Source organism: Aulostomus chinensis, chromosome 14, assembly GCF_037954235.1.
Source record: "Aulostomus chinensis isolate RoL2024-O1b breed Wild chromosome 14, RoL_Achi_v1.0, whole genome shotgun sequence".
Classification (NCBI taxonomy): domain Eukaryota; kingdom Metazoa; phylum Chordata; class Actinopteri; order Syngnathiformes; family Aulostomidae; genus Aulostomus; species Aulostomus chinensis.
The window spans coordinates 13,657,273-13,674,862 of NC_141333.1; the positions used below are offsets into that span (position 1 = coordinate 13,657,273).

The 17,590-nt window shown below is 41.0% G+C and overlaps 1 protein-coding gene across 1 annotated transcript; it reads left to right on the forward strand.

Moving 5' to 3' along the window:
- The first annotated feature begins 908 nt into the window (after positions 1–908).
- s1pr4 (sphingosine-1-phosphate receptor 4) lies at positions 909–3,458 on the forward strand. The gene is made up of 2 exons (XM_086223810.1): positions 909–974; positions 1,650–3,458. Exon 2 carries the CDS (start codon positions 1,795–1,797, stop codon positions 3,025–3,027), a length of 1,233 nt encoding a protein of 410 aa, XP_086079936.1. The 5' UTR covers positions 909–974; positions 1,650–1,794; the 3' UTR covers positions 3,028–3,458.
- Positions 3,459–17,590: the final 14,132 nt, after the last annotated feature.

A 17,590-nucleotide genomic window follows, 5' to 3' on the forward strand; every position in this document is an offset into this window, starting at 1 on the left:
CAAACTTGTAATTACAGTTCAGTGATGTATTCGAAACGTTTTTTTTTTTTTCTTGCTCATGCAAGATGTCTGGGATGCGTGTACCGCTCCTGAACGCGTTATGTGTTCATGGTTAACTTCAAAGGCGTTTCAAAACGCAATTGCCTGTCATATGGCATGCGGTGAAGGTCTGTTGGTGCACACTGTGAGGTTAACTAGTTCACCATGCGTGGTGGCAACAAGAGTTAGGAGCGAGTTTAAAACCTCCGTGGCCTGCACACCAACATCAAGAACCACAGATGTGTGATGAGATGTATGAAAGCCTGTACACCTGCAGGGAAGGGTGTCCTTCCAACTGTTTGAGAGTCCCTGCTTTTCTCGTTCGATGAAATATTGAAGAGAAAAAAATTATTCTTATTCGAGACTTTTTTTTTTTTAGACGGCCTTGGCTTAGTGCCATTATCTTGTAAGTGCAAGTGAGACTCTGGCGACATATCCTCAAATTCTATTGAGTCACATTACTTTACAAAACATTTACAACTAGCTCGGTGGGGCATGCATATTTTGAAAGAACCCTTTCCGTAATAAAAGTCAGCTTTAGCAATACTATATGATTCACAGCAGTGGTTAAACACACAGGATGTCCATTTTAAACGTGATGAATCACAAAAGTGGCAGAAGATTGGATTTCTAAAAATAAATAAGTAAATAAAACCCCCAAACAATTAATCTGTTGATGAAAGCAGAACAACAATTCCAAACATCAACAGATTAATTGTTCATATAAAGGTCTTCACAATGTGATGTAAGAAAGGTGACAGCAATGTCTCTGTTGTGTGTGTGTGTGTGTGTGTGTTTTTGGGTGTGGTGATGTTTGTCACTGCCTAACCTTCTCAAGGGGATACTTCCCCAATCAAAAATGTGCTGCAAAAGACTGTAGTCAGCGACAACTGCATTTTCTCACACACTCAGCATCACCAACATCAGCAGCCAGAGTAAGTACTGCACATAAATTCACTTAACCACCACATGTCTGAATATTCACTTTGATGGCTTTCATCCGCATTGAATACATATTTAAATACTGAACTGATTTTGGAATGCAAGTATTTTATTATTACTTTATAGTATGGCAAACAGTTACACGTGTGGAAATTGCGGGGGGAAAAAAATTTGCAATTTTTTTTCAGTTTTAACCCATTAAATGTTTGAGATTCATATCATAGTTTGTTTTGTTTTTTTAAAGAGATATTTCATTAATTAAGGGGTTTTTTTTTGGGGGGGGGTTGTTGCTATTTTTGTTTTTTGAGGGAAAAGAGAAAAAAAAACAGATATGGTAATGTGTTTGTGCTTTTATGTCCTTCAATTATTAAGGTCATTTGGGAATTTCATGCGTGTTCTGTCATTTTTATTGATGAAAAATAAATTCATTTCTTTGATGTGGTGATTTAAATGCCCTGCGCAGCTGCTCACTCATCCTGTGTTAACCACAGCCACAAAAAGGGAGGCATTTAAATGATAACATTTAAATTGACTGAAACACTATAAAGAGGAAACAGGCAGGACAGTCATTACATTTACTAGGGCATGTTTTATACAGTTTGGATTTTTTCCCACCCTACTTATGCCTATTGAAATAGATGTAATTTCTTCTTCTGGTGTCTTCCCAGGTGTGTGCTGTCAAGCAGGGCTCCAGTGGTTAGAGTGTAGTGATAGCCTGTATATTCACAGGAGTTTCACACTAATTTCCGTGCAGCTCATACCAGCTTGGCTCAGTCACCCACAGCGTTGGCTCTTATCAGCTCAGCCGCTGCTATGGGTATGACGTCCTCCCTCCCAGCCCCTTCCTCCTGCCCTCAATTGTACCACTCACCCAGTTACCCAAGCAACATCATCATTTCAAACTTCACGACTGGGATAAGCCATGTGATCTTGCAGCATTACAACCACACCGGCCGCCTGCAGAACAGAACCATCTCAAACACCCAGAACCACATCAGTGTCTCTGTGGCCGTCTTTCTTTTCTTCAGCGTTTTCATCATCTTGGAGAATTTCCTGGTGTTGGTGGCTGTTATTTCCCGCATCCGCCATAGCAGCCGTTGGGTTTACATCTGCATCGCCAACATAACCCTCAGTGACCTCCTAACTGGTGCTGCATACCTGGTCAACATCTGCATGTCTGGCAGCCGGACGTTCCGACTCACCCCTGCTCTTTGGCTCTTTAGAGAGGGCATGCTGTTTATCGCCCTGGCAGCGTCCATATTTAGTCTATTGCTAATTGCTGTGGAGCGTTATACCACCATTATGAAGCCACTGCACCAGAAGTCAGACAGGAAAACTTACAGGATTTATGGCTTGGTGGTACTCTGCTGGCTTTTAGCGCTGGTGATTGGCTTCCTCCCCTTGCTGGGCTGGAACTGCGTGTGCAGCCTGGAAAGATGCTCCACTCTCCTCCCTCTCTACTCCAAGAACTACATCCTTTTCTCTCTCATTATTTTTTTCCTCATCCTCCTGGCTATTGGCGTGCTCTATGGTGCCATCTATTGCCACGTACACAGGAGTGCACAGCTGGTCCCTCAACGCAATCGCAAGCGCTCCTTGGCTCTTCTGAAAACTGTGATCACCATTGTTGGGGTCTTTATGCTTTGCTGGGGGCCACTGTTCCTGCTGTTACTGGTGGATTTCTTTTGTATGTCCCGCCAGTGTGTACTGCTTTTCAGCGCTGATTATTTCATCACTCTGGCTGTGCTTAACTCTGGCCTGAACCCCATCATCTACGCCCTTGGCAGCAGTGAGATGAGGAAGGCTATCGCAGAGCTCCTGTGCTGCTGCTGCCTGAAGGCCGGCCTGTGCCCCCCTGACATGTTCACATCCAAGGAGACCAGCAGCACCTCCGAGAGCCGGCGGGACAGTCTGAGGAATAGCTTTAACAAGATCAGAAATTTAAGTGTGGCCTCGCCGCCATTAACCCCAACAAAACCTCGCAAAGCACCCAAAAAATATAGGCTGAGCTCCACCACCTCCTGCCTGTCATTTTCAAGTGGTTAGACCACAATGTGGTCCCCTCCCAAGTAAACAGGACCTGTGTGCACTGACACACATCTAACTGCTTCCTTTCAACCATTTGACTGTTTGCCATCAAGTCCTTGCACCAATAATTACCCAAATATATTAAAAATATTATATTTTATATTGACAACTTTTGTTGCAGAATTTTTGCATGCCCAGACATCCCTTAAATGTTTGTACACTCTTACTGTGCTGATCTGTTGTTGAGCTGTGAGAAGAAAATATATTTTTATATTATTTTATAATTACATATATAAATGTATAGAGAGAGAGAGTAGCCACAGAATTGTGCAGAATGTGAATGTATGTATATATGACTGTTGCATCATTTTGTAACATTTTGGATAAAAGCAGTTTGACTTTTTTCTGACAACTAATCAAAATCAAAATAAATATTCAATAAATATACTGCCTCTGCTTTCCTGTGGAGGGAGACGTGTCACTGAAGCCTCAGCTCGTGTAGAGGGAACAGGTGAATTTCCTCAATCACCTCCACACAAGACTGGATTAGCTTCCTAAGGTCACTTTAATTGAGTTTTAAAAAAATCCCATCTCATGAAATGCTTTAATCCAAGAGGTAAATAAGTCTCTATTTTTGTTTTAGTGTGGCCTTTGTTAAACATTTATGTAAGTACACAAAGATAAAAACAGGCGGCACTGTCGCCTCACAGCAAGAAGGTTCCGGGTTTGAGTCCAGGCTCGGGCGCGGGATCTTTCTGTGTGGAGTCTGCATGTTCTCCCTGTTCCTGTGTGGGTTCTCTCTGGTACTCCAGCTTCCTCCCACAGTCCAAAGACATCAAGAGGGGACGAGGCTGATTGATACTCTAAACTGACCGTAGGTGTGACTGTGAGTGTGAATGGTTGTCTGTCTATGTGTGTTGGTCCTGATGGACTGGGTGAACCCCACAAGCTGCTCGGACAGGCTCCAGCTCTAGCACCTAGACATGATACAAACATTTATACTGTAGTTTTAAAGGTTTGTCTTCCTTGTTCAACTTGAAAGACCCTCTAAGAGGTCCTTCTCCAGGTTGCCGTCCCCTATCTCTTCCTTCTCTCTGACAGGATGACAGATTGAAGCTTGGTGCAGAGGAGGTGAGGGCTGGAAGTGCAGCCCCAAGGGCACACGCAGCCAGGGCTAATTGATAAATTCATTATGACTGTCTGGCAGGGGAGATGGATTAGCTTTAGCAGATAGTATGTACCTAAATATTATACAGGCTACTGTACAGTCATAGTGAAAAGGCTGGTTTTATATCGAACGGAGAATATAGAGGCTTATTTAACAAAACTATAACAATGCTCTGCTTTGATGCATAAGCAGTTATGGATTTCATGAAACTGCAATAGATTGTAGCCACATGTTGCTCATTAATGAACGTTGGAAACACCCATCAAGTATTTCTTTATTGAACTATGTATTTATAACAAAAAAATACACAGTTACAGAGCATAGTTAGTCACCATCTATGCTTAGTTGATCATCTGCGTATGTTCAGATTTTAATCACAATCAGCAGAAGATCGGATCGTCATATCTGATCAAAATATTGTTAAATTCTGATGGTGCTCACATTTGTGACATCCCTTTTTTCCCTCATTTAAACTCAGCTAATTTGGAAAAAGAAAAAATGGTAGAAGAATTTAGAAAAATCTGTTCTGAATCATAACGAAGTATCGCTGAAAAGTCATCTTGTCAGGGAGCGTTCCCACGAGGTTGACAGAAAATAAGAAAAAAAACTTTTGTCCCCAAAAAACGTCCCCGCTAGCTCAGCTGACAACTGCTGTGATAGTGAAAAACACATGTTTGGTCACAACAGTGGGTTTACCAGTTTGTTTCCACTCAAGTGAAAATTAAAATCGGACATGTTTTTGTCAGACATGTGAAACTATTTCAAAAAAACCTCCAAACAACAACCGGTCATTATGAGAAGACATAATAAAGTTATTTTCATGGATTGATTTGTATAAATTACAGTAGACACAGTGATCCAGCGAATGGGTCATGCCCCAAACCCGTGCCGATGATGGTGAAAGGAAATACAGAAAAAGACACTATGGTGAGGATATTCTTAATCTTCCTCTAGCTAGAATTAACAGGCAGTTAAATCTTGCAAAATGTCCTGTATTGTAGGACACCTACAGCATTTCCTGTTTGTCTTAGGCTTCATACACATAGCAAGAGACAAGAAGCTATGTGGCAAAAAGAGAACTGGACGTGTCAATGAAATACAGGATATTGGTGGGATGATGGACAAAATAACTCTGGGGTAGGTGGGGACAAAGTTAAACTAATCTAAACTTCAAGCAATGCAATTAAGATGATGACCAATGGGACTGCAGGACACCTTTGACAGGCAAATGAGAGCCGGGGAAATATGCAGAGGGTTACCGAGGCAACTGGCCTGGAATATGTGTATGTAGCTTTAGTTATAAACCAGTAGTCTCTCCAGATTCTTACTCATTATGTGCATATAAATACATGCTTACAAATATGCGTGTATAACCAAAAAGCATGCACACTCGTATAAATACTCATAAACACACATTAAGGTTCTCAACAGTTATTTAAAGGTAGAAGTGAGGAATTCTGCAGCTTCTCAGCCGCTTCCATTTTCATATGGATGAAGAAGGAAACAAGTCATTGCTGGTCGTGTTTGTGTGTGTGTGTGTGTGTGTGTGTGTGTGTGTGTGTGTGTGTGTGTGTGTTTGTGTGTGTGTGTCCCCCTCCACTGAATTCTTGCATCTTTACGGTTAGAGTAGGCGATAAGCCTCCCTCATCCTGGATCCTGGCAGGACTCCAGGTTCTGATGAAATAGCAACAGCAAATTCCAGGCTTTATTAGTGCTGGACTCAGGAGACATTTGTTGTTATTATCATATTTGTTCTGTCGCGGGCTGATCAACGATTCTAGTTGCTCTCTATCCCCTAACAAAAACAAGGCCTTTTCCTAGCTCTAAATGAGCTACGATGGGTTAATGATGGTTGCGTGCAGACATGGCTATGCCCTCAATAATTACCTTGCTGGCTTTGCCTCCAGGTGTTCAGCTGACAGTTAATGATGGACCGTCAGTTGGAGAGTAGAAGGCACAGTGAAGCTACACCGGAGAGAGCAGGATATGTTGCCGTCAGCATTATGTCAACTTGATGGCACATTTGTCTCTAAAAGCACCGTTGCCTTGCCAGGGAGAAACAATTTACACAAAAATGTTAAAATATATAATGATTGAGTGGGTAATGTTTTTGAAAAAGTGTTTTTTTTTCTTTTTTTTGCTGTTTCATCTATTGAAGTAAAACTGTGGGATTAAATCTTTTTATTTCTGGTCTGGGACAGACTGTTACCTGCCCTGGACTTTAATCACAACACCACTCAAACTTTCTGCTGTAAAACCATAACCTGTAATGACTTAACAGCTGAGTGCTGCAGGGATGACGTATTATTGTAGGCCAACCTGGGAGTTAGCATTGATGTAGGTTCCCTCAACCTAAAGCCAATGGAATTTTCACATCCGATTTTTGATTCTTCCTGAAAATCAACTGTTCATGAGACTTACACACTTGGTTTTGCAAGAGCAACATGATGACATGTAAGAAAACATCTACGGTCTCCTTAAGTCACTTGTCAGCGACTCTTTTTTTTTTTTTTAAAGACACATAAATGCTTCAGAATTCATCATTGCAATGTTCGCTAATGTATTTTGTGTCCCGGAACAAAGCAAAACAACAAATATCTTAATACAGATGTTTTTGCTGGCTCAACTGGCCCTCAGCGCTCATGATCGGTGGCTTTCATTGTTACTAGTTTATGAGGGTTTATAAACAAAGCTGTGAGATATATTGCTTCTATAAATGTACATAAACCAGCCTTGCTAAACCAAGCTATCCCTGATCGGGAGTACTTCATCCTGGGGTGGTCTGAAGGTTAACTCTCCTGGCTGTAGTCAGCCTACCTGCACAGATATAAGATGTGCAAGTGTCGACTTGTCATCTGACGTTTCTGTCTCTCATTCAGGGGTTCAACTGGCTCAGAGTCAGAGGAAGGGTTTAACAAGAAACTGAGTATTCCGTTTTGTGATATTTGACTACTAATTTGACCTCCCTCACTACTGTTAAAAAAAAACATATGCACACATCAGAAGTTTTAGTCACTTCTTCCACGGGAGAATTGCCCTGTATGTACCCTATCTACCGATGTGATGACATCAGACTTCAAAGATATTCATGGGGGACACGAGGAGTTATACAAAATTGACTTAGTTTAGGATTGGGATTAATCAAATTTAAAACTGAGATTAAACAGCTGATATTATGCCCAGCTCCCAGTTTAATATTTTCATTTTAGTGGTTCCATTTACCAGTATTAGCTTCTTATACGTATGGAGGAAAAGATCCTAGTCGCATCTCTACAGGATGTGATTCCGGCCACTTTCACCACTCTGTCGGACTGTTTGGCGTCCTGCCTCCCTTCTGACAAACCTACATTTAGTGACAAGCCAGGTGCTCAGATTGTCTCAGAAATGTCACACCCCTCTCTAGAACTGGAGTTTGACCCCTGTGGTAGCTAGCAATGAAAACACCCTCATGGGTGGAGCATGTATAAGAAAGCTGCAGGGGCTCATTGAATGTCAGTGAAACCCCTTGTGATGCATGAAAGGGCATCAAATTTGAACTGCTCATTGAATCACGAGACGACCTTTGCCGGGTGTCTTTTTTTCATAGTCTGTGCACTAACAAACCCATCAGAGATCCAAATACATATTTACAAGTACTTAAAAAGTGAGTTTTTCATAATATGGCTCCTTTAATTTATACATTTTCAACATAGAAATGTTTTAGCATTTTATAACAGTGAAGGTCCTGTGGAGCAAATCTTCTCAGCTCAGACTATGGACGGATGTGTTAAAACAACTAGCTTGAATATAAACATATCCACGAATGTTGTGTGTGGCTGTTTTGTCACTGTGGAAAAATTGATCACGGTTGATTCCTGTAAAATAACTTCGTCGCTGTGAGGAGGGTCACTCCAGCCACTCTGAAGTAAACAGCAGCTAAAGAGAGGGACAACCAAGAGATAAGTATACAGTATACATGCACCCTACACTGAGAGTTACAATCAACTTCAAGAAATCAGCACTGGGGTATCGAAGGTCACATAGTTTACTACAGTGACAGAGTTAATTATAATGTACATGGGCTGGGGGAAGAAGAAATACTGCTGCAACGTAGTAAACATCTGAAATTACAGGAAAGTACGAACTTAGATGAAGGCCGTTCTATTCTTTGGGGGAATGATTATCATTCCTGTCATGCAGACATAACGTCATGCAAACACACAGGTCACAAACTTGGATAATAAAATAAAGCCGACATCTTGTTCTGTTTTCTCCTGTATCTGCTACTGACAAAGGACACAAGGAAAATATGTTGGTGTATTGAAGATCTAAGGGGCACAACATTCTTGTAAGATGAAACATTTGTATTTTTAAAAGCAAAATGTGGATAAAATTATGCTCATGAATCCATGCAGTAGTTAACTGAATTCCCGTATTATAAAAGTACATTTGTCAGTCATATGTCAAAATTTGGCATGCAGTGACTACTCCCTAATATTTTGAAAAGGGACGGGTGGAAACACTACAGACTTCAGTGTGTATGTGAGAAAGTGACGTTGTGAGCAGGTGCTTACGCTTCACTTGTGTGTGTATATATATATATATATATATATATATATATATTCCTATTGATAAAACGCAGACACAAACCCAGGTGTCATTCTGTCATTATCTGCTATTCCTCAGTTACAAGGAAGATGATTTCATAAACTGGCAGCTTGAGCTGACCCAATGGATTCGCTCTGTGGGAAAACAGCCGGTTTATTTGGCTCCCTCAGAGTCCTATTCCACATTCGGACATCAATAATGGCAGTGCAAATGTTCAATGTTGTGTTTAAAATTATACCAATTAATCAAAGTGTCATGTTCTTTTGGGCGGCAGCTGACATCATGCACTTGGCAACAAGAACAAAAGAACCGGAAGGGTGTTCTCAGTGTCCACAAAAATCAAACATGTGCATACAAGACCTTGATATTTCCACTATATCTGTTTCTGTTGACGACACCTGACAGGAATCTCCTCTGCAGAAGCTGGAAAATGTATTTTTTTTCCTTCTGTGCCGCTCATACAAGTTCCATTTAGGTTGTGATTGCTTTTCGTTCACAGTTTGGACAGAGAAAAAAAGAGAAGCCAATGTGGATGTAAAGAGTGCTGATAGAAAAAAACTGCCCTAATTAAATGTTAACATTTAGATATGGATTTAACACTTAAATTTAGATTTAACATCTATATCTAGATTTAGACTCATATGACACATACATACATACATATATATATATATATATATATATATATATTTATATATATATATATGTATGTACGTCCATATATTATTCAACATTTAATTTTCTTTCACAAGTGAAAATATTTCAACAATGTATGTCTTAAATGTGTGGAAAATTAGCTAAATGCTGACAATGTATCAGTTTGACAAGCACGCCATATGGAAGTGCCTTAAACTACAATCAAGGTCGCTGCCAGCAGTGCGCGAAGACGAAGAAAGATCATACGTCAAGTTCATGCGAAAATCAAGCTACTTCACACTCGACTAATTAACTCAGTGAACATTTTTTTTCTTCATCTTTTTGAGTCTTTCTGCGATACAATGTTTGGTTTGTAAATCATACGTCCACTTCAAGTAGATGACAAAGCTGGTTACGGTTTAGGGCGTAGCTACCTTGTGGTTGACATATCGCTCCAAGAACTACCCTTCATCTTCTCACTCCCTCTTTTTCCAAAATATCAGATGCCAGATTTTTAAGATGGTTGTGTGTACCAGTGTTCATGTCACAGTGGCTACATCCGCTTCTTTTGTACAATCTAGGGTTTAAAAGTAATGCAGCAGATATGTGTGTGTGTGTGTTTTTTTTCCAAGGAAGAATGAAAAAACATTTGCTTCTTAATTGAAGGGGAATGTGCTGCTATGTCATCTTCATTCAGCATTTCAGGAAGAGAGGAATAGCTTTGAGGTATGCAGAGTCTGAAGGTTCTCCAGCTCCAGATCCAGTAGGCACTTTGCAGCGGAGGCAAGGCCCCACAAATCTCCACCATCTCGGAGGCCAGCTGCTTCCTCCTTATCAAATAAATAAAGATTATTATTCTAGATAGCCAGGCACCGGATACATAGAGCACCACGCCAGGAGGTTTATGAGATATAAAGTGACAGAAGCAGGCACACCGTCAACACAAATTCGGTTTTTATTTTATCAATATGTTCCAACAAGATGGGCATTACCATCATTTTCACTGTTAGTACGGATGACAATTATCAGACAATTAAGTGCTCTAAGAGCTGGATGTCAGCCATAGGGATGTGACTTGCTCCCAACCTTGGAAATAAATGAGATTGTGTTATTTCTATTTCATTAACTTCTTCTCTCTGTCTTGCTTTCTTTGGCTGAATATCATTTAACTAACTGTGCTGTGAAAGACGCTCCATGGATGACCAGTTGGTTTCCAAAAGTTACCAGAGTGAAAATGCACATTTTCTTATTTGGTTTTTGATCCGATATGAAGAAATACAAGAATGGAGATGAACCATGTAGTTTTACCTTCAAGGAATATTAAAAATATGCATTTTTTCCTCAGATGAGAAGGTCGTATCATTCTCAGATCTAAATACAAAGTTAACGCCAGGAGATGGTTAGCTTAGATGAGCAGGAAGTCTACAAATAGAAATAGTCAAAGTTTAAAAGCCTTGTACTGTGGACCTACAGTACATCAAAAATCAACGAGGCATGTTTGTAATCACTGTCAGTCCAAGGTTGAATCCTACATCAGAACCTTTCAAAGAGCTGCCACTACTCGTCTCTCATTGATGGGTTTGGACATTCTGAGCTGCTGCAGTTGTGGCCTCAGGTTTTTTCCATCAGGCCTGAGGAGCGGAAAGGAGCGGAGGCTTTATAGAACAGATGTTCCCGCTCAGCTCTATACCAAATTACGCTGCCACGCACACAGCTACGGGCCAGAACCACCAGGAAGATGATTAAATGGTGGAGGGGGACAACAAAAGCAGATCAGGCTCAATAAAGAACCACATCATGAAATCTGGTCAGCCTTTGAGACTGGGAGATGAAAGTTACATTGACATCACTATGGAGACCAAAATGAGGGCTGGAGGCATTAGTTTCTGGCTGTGTGGTGTGTGTGTGTGTTTGTTGTTATGAAAACTACAGGATGTATTTTGTCATGTTTTTGATGACCTTTTCCAGTTTACTGGAGAGGATTTTAGAGGCCCCCAAGTCCAAGTTCCCACCCACCCACCCCTAAAAAAATACATAAACTTCTCAAAGTCTGATGCCCCACCATAGCCTACCCGTTGTTACTGTTGCAACTGTAAAACAGTGGATACATTACAAAATTACTTGTTTTGGATCCATTCGATCTGATAACATTTGGAAAATTAAAAGAACTGTATGATTAACTACCACCGTGTGCCCGAAGAGGTGACAGTGAGCCACTTGAGCCCCCCTCCAGAGGAAACTCATTTCAGTCATTTGAATTTGTGATCTCATTCTTTTGGTCACTCCCCAAAGTTCACGACCAGAGAGGAGGGTTAGAACATAAATCAACAGGTAAATGCAATTCTACGCTTTCCTCGTTAGGTTCTTCCTCACCACAACAGATGTTTGCTCGCGTTAATGGTGAAGTGTTCTTACATAGAATGGAAATGATTGTAATTCCTTGTTTCTTACAATAAGTCTGGAAACTTCAACTATCTGCCTCCTATCATTTTTAAGGCGAATTTGACAGTTGGTCAAATCTTACACGTAGTGCCTTTAACGCCATCGTTTCATCACTGCTCTCTTGTATTCTATTTCAGTCGTTTATTATGTCATCCCTCCTGTTTCCCATTTTAAATGTTTTTTGTCACTGTTGTAACAAGTCTAAAATGATTTAATTGAATATAACAATGATGCTTTCTTCCCTTTTTCAAATACGTTTCAACTTTATTACACTTGACTGGGGCTGTAGTAGTAATGACAAACACTGGTTGCACCTTCAACATCAAAATAAATCATGGTTATAAGTACTTAATGACATTTAAAATAAGTAATAAAAATCATAGATGATTGGACAAATGGTAACTACAACTTGCAATATCAGCTTCCTAACCTTTCCTAGGGTGATCTCCTTAAGGTCTGAATGGAACTTTAATCCACTGAAATTCAAAGCATACATAAATATATTTGTATGGTGGCAAGCATAATATCCATGGAATGTCAGGATAAGAGCAACTTCATCACGACTGCTAACGAGTTTTCCTTTTCCTGTCGGTTTGACATCTTCAAGATGAAGCGTTCTTTCTCCTTTGGTGGTTACGAGTTATCTCAAGAGTGGCTGAGGAAGCAGCATTGCACACATTCCCTTCACTAATGATGGACTGTTGGGTGACATCAATTACACAGACATAGCAGACATTTCATTGAAATTACCTCACAATGAACTCCAGTCTCCGTCTGGCCTTTGACAGCTCAGAGTGAAACTAGAGAGACATGGGCTGAAAGTGAGACACGTTTGCAGCCTTGTCAAGGGAAGAATGCTGAAATAAACATGAAAGCAAAGCAGCACAAGATTGACCGCGTCAGTATGTAACAGTGTTCAACAACATTTCAGGTCCTACCTATTGAGCAAAAAAACTAAATATGCTTATGAAACATTCATAAATACAGGGCTCCATACTCTTGCGAACACTTCTTGGTTCGGTGCCACCATCTGACAGGTTGGAATCCTCACTTTGATCAGGTCTGGTGACTTCGGGCCAACGCCCCACATGATCATATAATCCAAACACTGAATCTGGGCTGGGCTGTCTGGCTGCACACTGATTGGGTGTCAGTGAGATAACAGATGTGGATTCTGCTGGTCAATGGGCTCCACTCCTGTTCCTGCTGAACTGAGCCAGTTTTCAGGTAAAACACTGATACCAGTTCAGTAGGCACGGGAGGGCACAGCCCACACACAACCACAATTCAGGGTGAAGTCTGGGTCCTAATACTTTTTTAAAGAGCCGGACAAGAACTAATGTGACATGACGTGCAGTGAAAAAAAAGGGCCGACAGACAAGAAAAACATCTACATTTTACTCTTGCCAAGCCTGGCTGGTGCTAAATACTCAAACTGGTGAAATGTTTTGAAATAGTCTGCCCTTGATTTGTGACAGCAGTAGACAAAAGCAGGCAACCCTTGATTTTTCCATTTGAGATGACACATGCTGGCATTTACATGAGTTTCAAATGGCAATAATTAAGCTAACATTGATTCCGTGGGTGAAGCCACTGTGTCAGTCAGCTGTGTGTCAGAGGTGTTGTGTTCTTGGGTTGTCCATCCGTCTCATTCTCATGATTACCTCAGGAACGCCGCAAAGAAATGTCTTCAAATTTGGTACATAAACATCCACTAGGACGTTAGGATGAACTTGATAGCCACATAAATCATGCTAGACTCAAGCATGGAGCCAAAGTAAATCTTGTGTAATCCATTAAAGGATTCAGGGAAGTTTTAACGTCAAGACCTCAGCAGTTTCCCCATTGACGAAAACACAACAGCTAACTAGCATTAGCTCATTACTTTTAATCACTGAGAGCTAACAGCATCAGTTCCCCTCTATCACCCAACATCACCCTGACAATCATTCAGACTGCCTTAAACCGAAGTGCCATCGTAGACTATCACTGATGTGGATAGGTGTATGCAGGTGTCTTAACCAACACAATCATCCAGGCCTCTGTTTCGCACCAAAGCTCTGGCACAGCTGACCATAACTAATGAACTAGACATGCTCAGATGGTTCTTTTAGGGCCGCATTCCTAAAATTGCATCTAATTTTAGTCTGCAATAAACCAGCTCAAACCATCCCGGTGAAATACTTTCAAATATATTCGCTACGTATGATTATTCTCGCCGGATGTATCAAGTAGGGTTGTTTTTTTTTAACAAACAGGATAAAGAAAAATAAAAATAAAAAAGGGAACATATGAGGACCGTATTACAATCAGGATTTGGTCCACATCAACTGCTCCGCGTCCCGACCTCCCTCCTTCCCTCTCCGCCTAATCTCTCGTCACTCCTCTCCTCCTCCTTTCTTCACATCCAAGATCATCAAGTTCTTTCCATTCACCGGAACAAATCCCCTCCGTCAAATCAACTATTTCACCTCAGGCACTGAACTTAGCCACTGTGAACAACACATAGCAGGGATCAATGCTCACCAATTAGCTAAGCTCTGTGCCTTTAGCAAGTGGGTGGCTGGCTTTTGAGGGAGCAGAGACTCATGCAGACCTTTACGTGACTGCTCAGTGGTAACGCTGGCGGTTTCCAAGCACACAATTCTTAAGATGTCAAAGTTTGTTTTGCCTTCATCGAAGTTCTTTCGTATTATGTTTCACAGTTTGCCGCAAATGGAGGATCCTTGCCTTCTTTTAAAACATCAAAACGAATTCCCTGCTCCTAAATCTAAAATCCAAGCCAAAGTGTGATCTATTGTGTAAAACTGGCTCTCGCATGCGCTTACGTCAACTTCCTGGATGACTGAAAAGGAGAGAGAGGTGATTAAGTTTCAGACAGCTTCACATTCAACTGCCACTTTCAATACATTTGATCACTTTGTAGAGAAACACTGTGTAAAATAGCCTGATGAAGTCCACTGAAAATGTCGATCAAAACCCTCAACTCCGTAGCAACATCCAGCGTTGGATGTTAAACGCATGAGAAAAAAAAAAACAAAAATGGCCAAGAGGAGGAGCAACCCGTAGAGGATAGACACAGATACAGATGGTCACCTGCTGAGCTGTGAAGGAGTGGAAATCCCTGGCAATGTGATTTTTGTTTCTCTCTGTGCATCAAATCACGGTGCCAGGAACCCTCCCCACCACAGCTGGGGCAGAAGTTCTTGGCCTTCTGCGTCTCCTTCATCATCCTGATGACCTGAAAGACACAAAGAGAAAAGGAGATGTTGAGTACATTCATCCTTTGAGAACTTGAATAAAACCATTAAGCAGATGATGTAGCTCTCAGCTGAAAGATGATACAGCCGATGTTAAAGATGCGGCGCATGAGGAATGATTCCCCCAGACATTTATGTTCAGCAGGTGAGCAGCAAATATAGAGTGGGCGACCTGGTCAGTTTGTTTAAAGCATCTCTGGAACAAGAAGACAACATGACTTGTTTGAAATGGCAAAGGAATGCAAATTCTTGGACATCAACATTGTCACTATAAAATACCCGCTAAGGAGAACAGGCACCAGAGGGAAACCTGTGTGTTGTTTTAGAAAATAATAATCCAGATATGATGAATGGCCCCCTCTTTTAAAAGAAGACAAAATAGGTTCTGTTTCGTCTTCTTTTAAAAAAGAGGGGATTTCAGGTCAGGACTCATTGATTTGTTTTCCCTTTGTAGATAGCCTTACATTGCAGGGTGGGTCCATAAGAGGAGGCGTAGAGAAACAAACTCCAGCTCTTTGCACAACTTCCTCCCTGCAAAATTAGAATGTAACCCGGTTTTATTATCTTTTGTTGTTGTTTTTATGTTGTTTTGAAGGAAAATTCCAGGCCTACCCTGGTAGAGGAAGGAATAATGACAGGATTGTTGAGCGGTGAGGAGGAGGAGGTTCAGGCTGAGACTCAATAGTCCCTACTCGATTCCTTTTTATACATCTCCAGCTTTAATTTGATCGTTAAAGGGATGAAAGAGTTTTATCTGTAATTCAAATCAAATAAAATGAAATCTTCAACATTTTTGGAGATGCATTTATTCACTTTCTTCGACAGAATTAGGGGAGAAGATCTTGGTGGAAACAGGAACAAGCTGGAGTCTTTGCTGGTGGCCTGGCAACGATTCAGAACCAAGAAATATTTCAGCACGTAAGCAAATAATTAGTTGTGTCCGAACTTCCAAACTAAGCTGTTATTTAGTGTACTAAAATCAGCCTGTTCCCCCAGAATTACCTCCGATCACGCGCAAGTGGCCGATGCCATTACGACCACATGAGTGTAGGAGGTCAAATGAAAAAAGGGGAGAAAAATCTGTATTTGAAGGTTTGAAGGGAGCAGTGGGCTGATAAAAAGATGCAGAGTCCTGCAGAGCAAGAGATTCAAGTTTGAGGCTACGAGTACAGACTCATATTGCAGGCAAGTGAGTGGAGGAAAAAGTTTTAACAGTTGATGTTATTAATTGCTGTTCGGTGGCCATTTTGACAGAATTTCTGCATACTGTAAAAGCATTGGGAGGGATTGGATACTGGAGCCGGCTGTCAGTTTCGTGTGATGGGCGCGGGTTTCCTGTTTCGATTGAAACAGTGCTCAGCGAACCCAAACCATGTTTTTTTCCAAATCCCAACCCTTTTTTTGTGCCTAAATCTAACCAGACAGATCTAAAAATGTGGAGGACTTTTTGGCTAAAATAGTGTGTGAGATTTTCATTCAAGCATGAAAACACTGGACATCGAACTGGTAGAACGACCGCACAATGCAACACAGCAAACCTGATGCGACTGGAAAATAGTGGAAAGCAACAACAGCTCCTACGGTCTGTGTGAAGTTGGCATGGGTTACAATGGAAACGCCAACAAGGTATAAAATAATTTAACGTTTTTTTTGTACAATTCAAGCAGGCAAGATCCTGGAAATGATCAGAAAGCTTTAAACATTGCCAACCTAGCATTTTTCCGCCATTCTCATCTTTGTGCGAAGCTAAGCTAATCAGCTGCTAGCTTAAATGAGAAATTTTTTGCCTGTTTGTCCTCTGGAAACCAAAATGAAATTAAATAAATTAATTCAAGAAGCTCCCCCCAAAAAAAGTGAAACTGTTTTTTGTTTTTTTTCCGGCTTAGTGTGAAAATAATAAACCAACTGTATACGCTTATTCCAATGAGAATATCAACAGCGAGTGAATGGAGTGAAGGGAGCAAATCCCATCGGCAAGTATCGGAATTTTAGAATATTGATAATTGCACACTACATTGACATGTACTGCACTTTAAACTTGCAGTTCTACTCTTGCAGGTGAGTATAACACTGCATACAGACTAGCAATGGCATTAATATATCATTTTCTAAGAGAACTGGGTCAGTATGTTTACACTGTGTGTGCAGAGCTACAGCACACGTTGCAGAACCCAATGAATGCATGCAGAATCCTTTCCAGATGGAAGAAATATGACTGCCCTGTCAACCAACGTTAGCAGTCCGCCCCTCCCTGTGCAGGAATCATGAATAAATATGTTTGTCTAGGTTGCGAGATGTGAAGTTGTGCTTCACTGAACAGTTGTAGGAAAGTGGAATGAGGGATTGCCTGTCTGTGTTATTAATTTACATGTGTGAACTGGTGTGTGTGAAAGAGGAGGTGAGAGTGTGAGCGAAGGGAGTGGTCTAGCCCTCTGACATGAAGCAGTGTTTGTTAGTTAGGTGTGAAGGTTTGATACGAGGAATAAAT

What these genes read in the sequence shown, in the direction of transcription:
- s1pr4 (XM_086223810.1), top strand. Translation starts at nt 1,795, where the DNA reads ATGGGTATGACGTCCTCCCTCCCAGCCCCTTCCTCCTGCCCTCAATTG.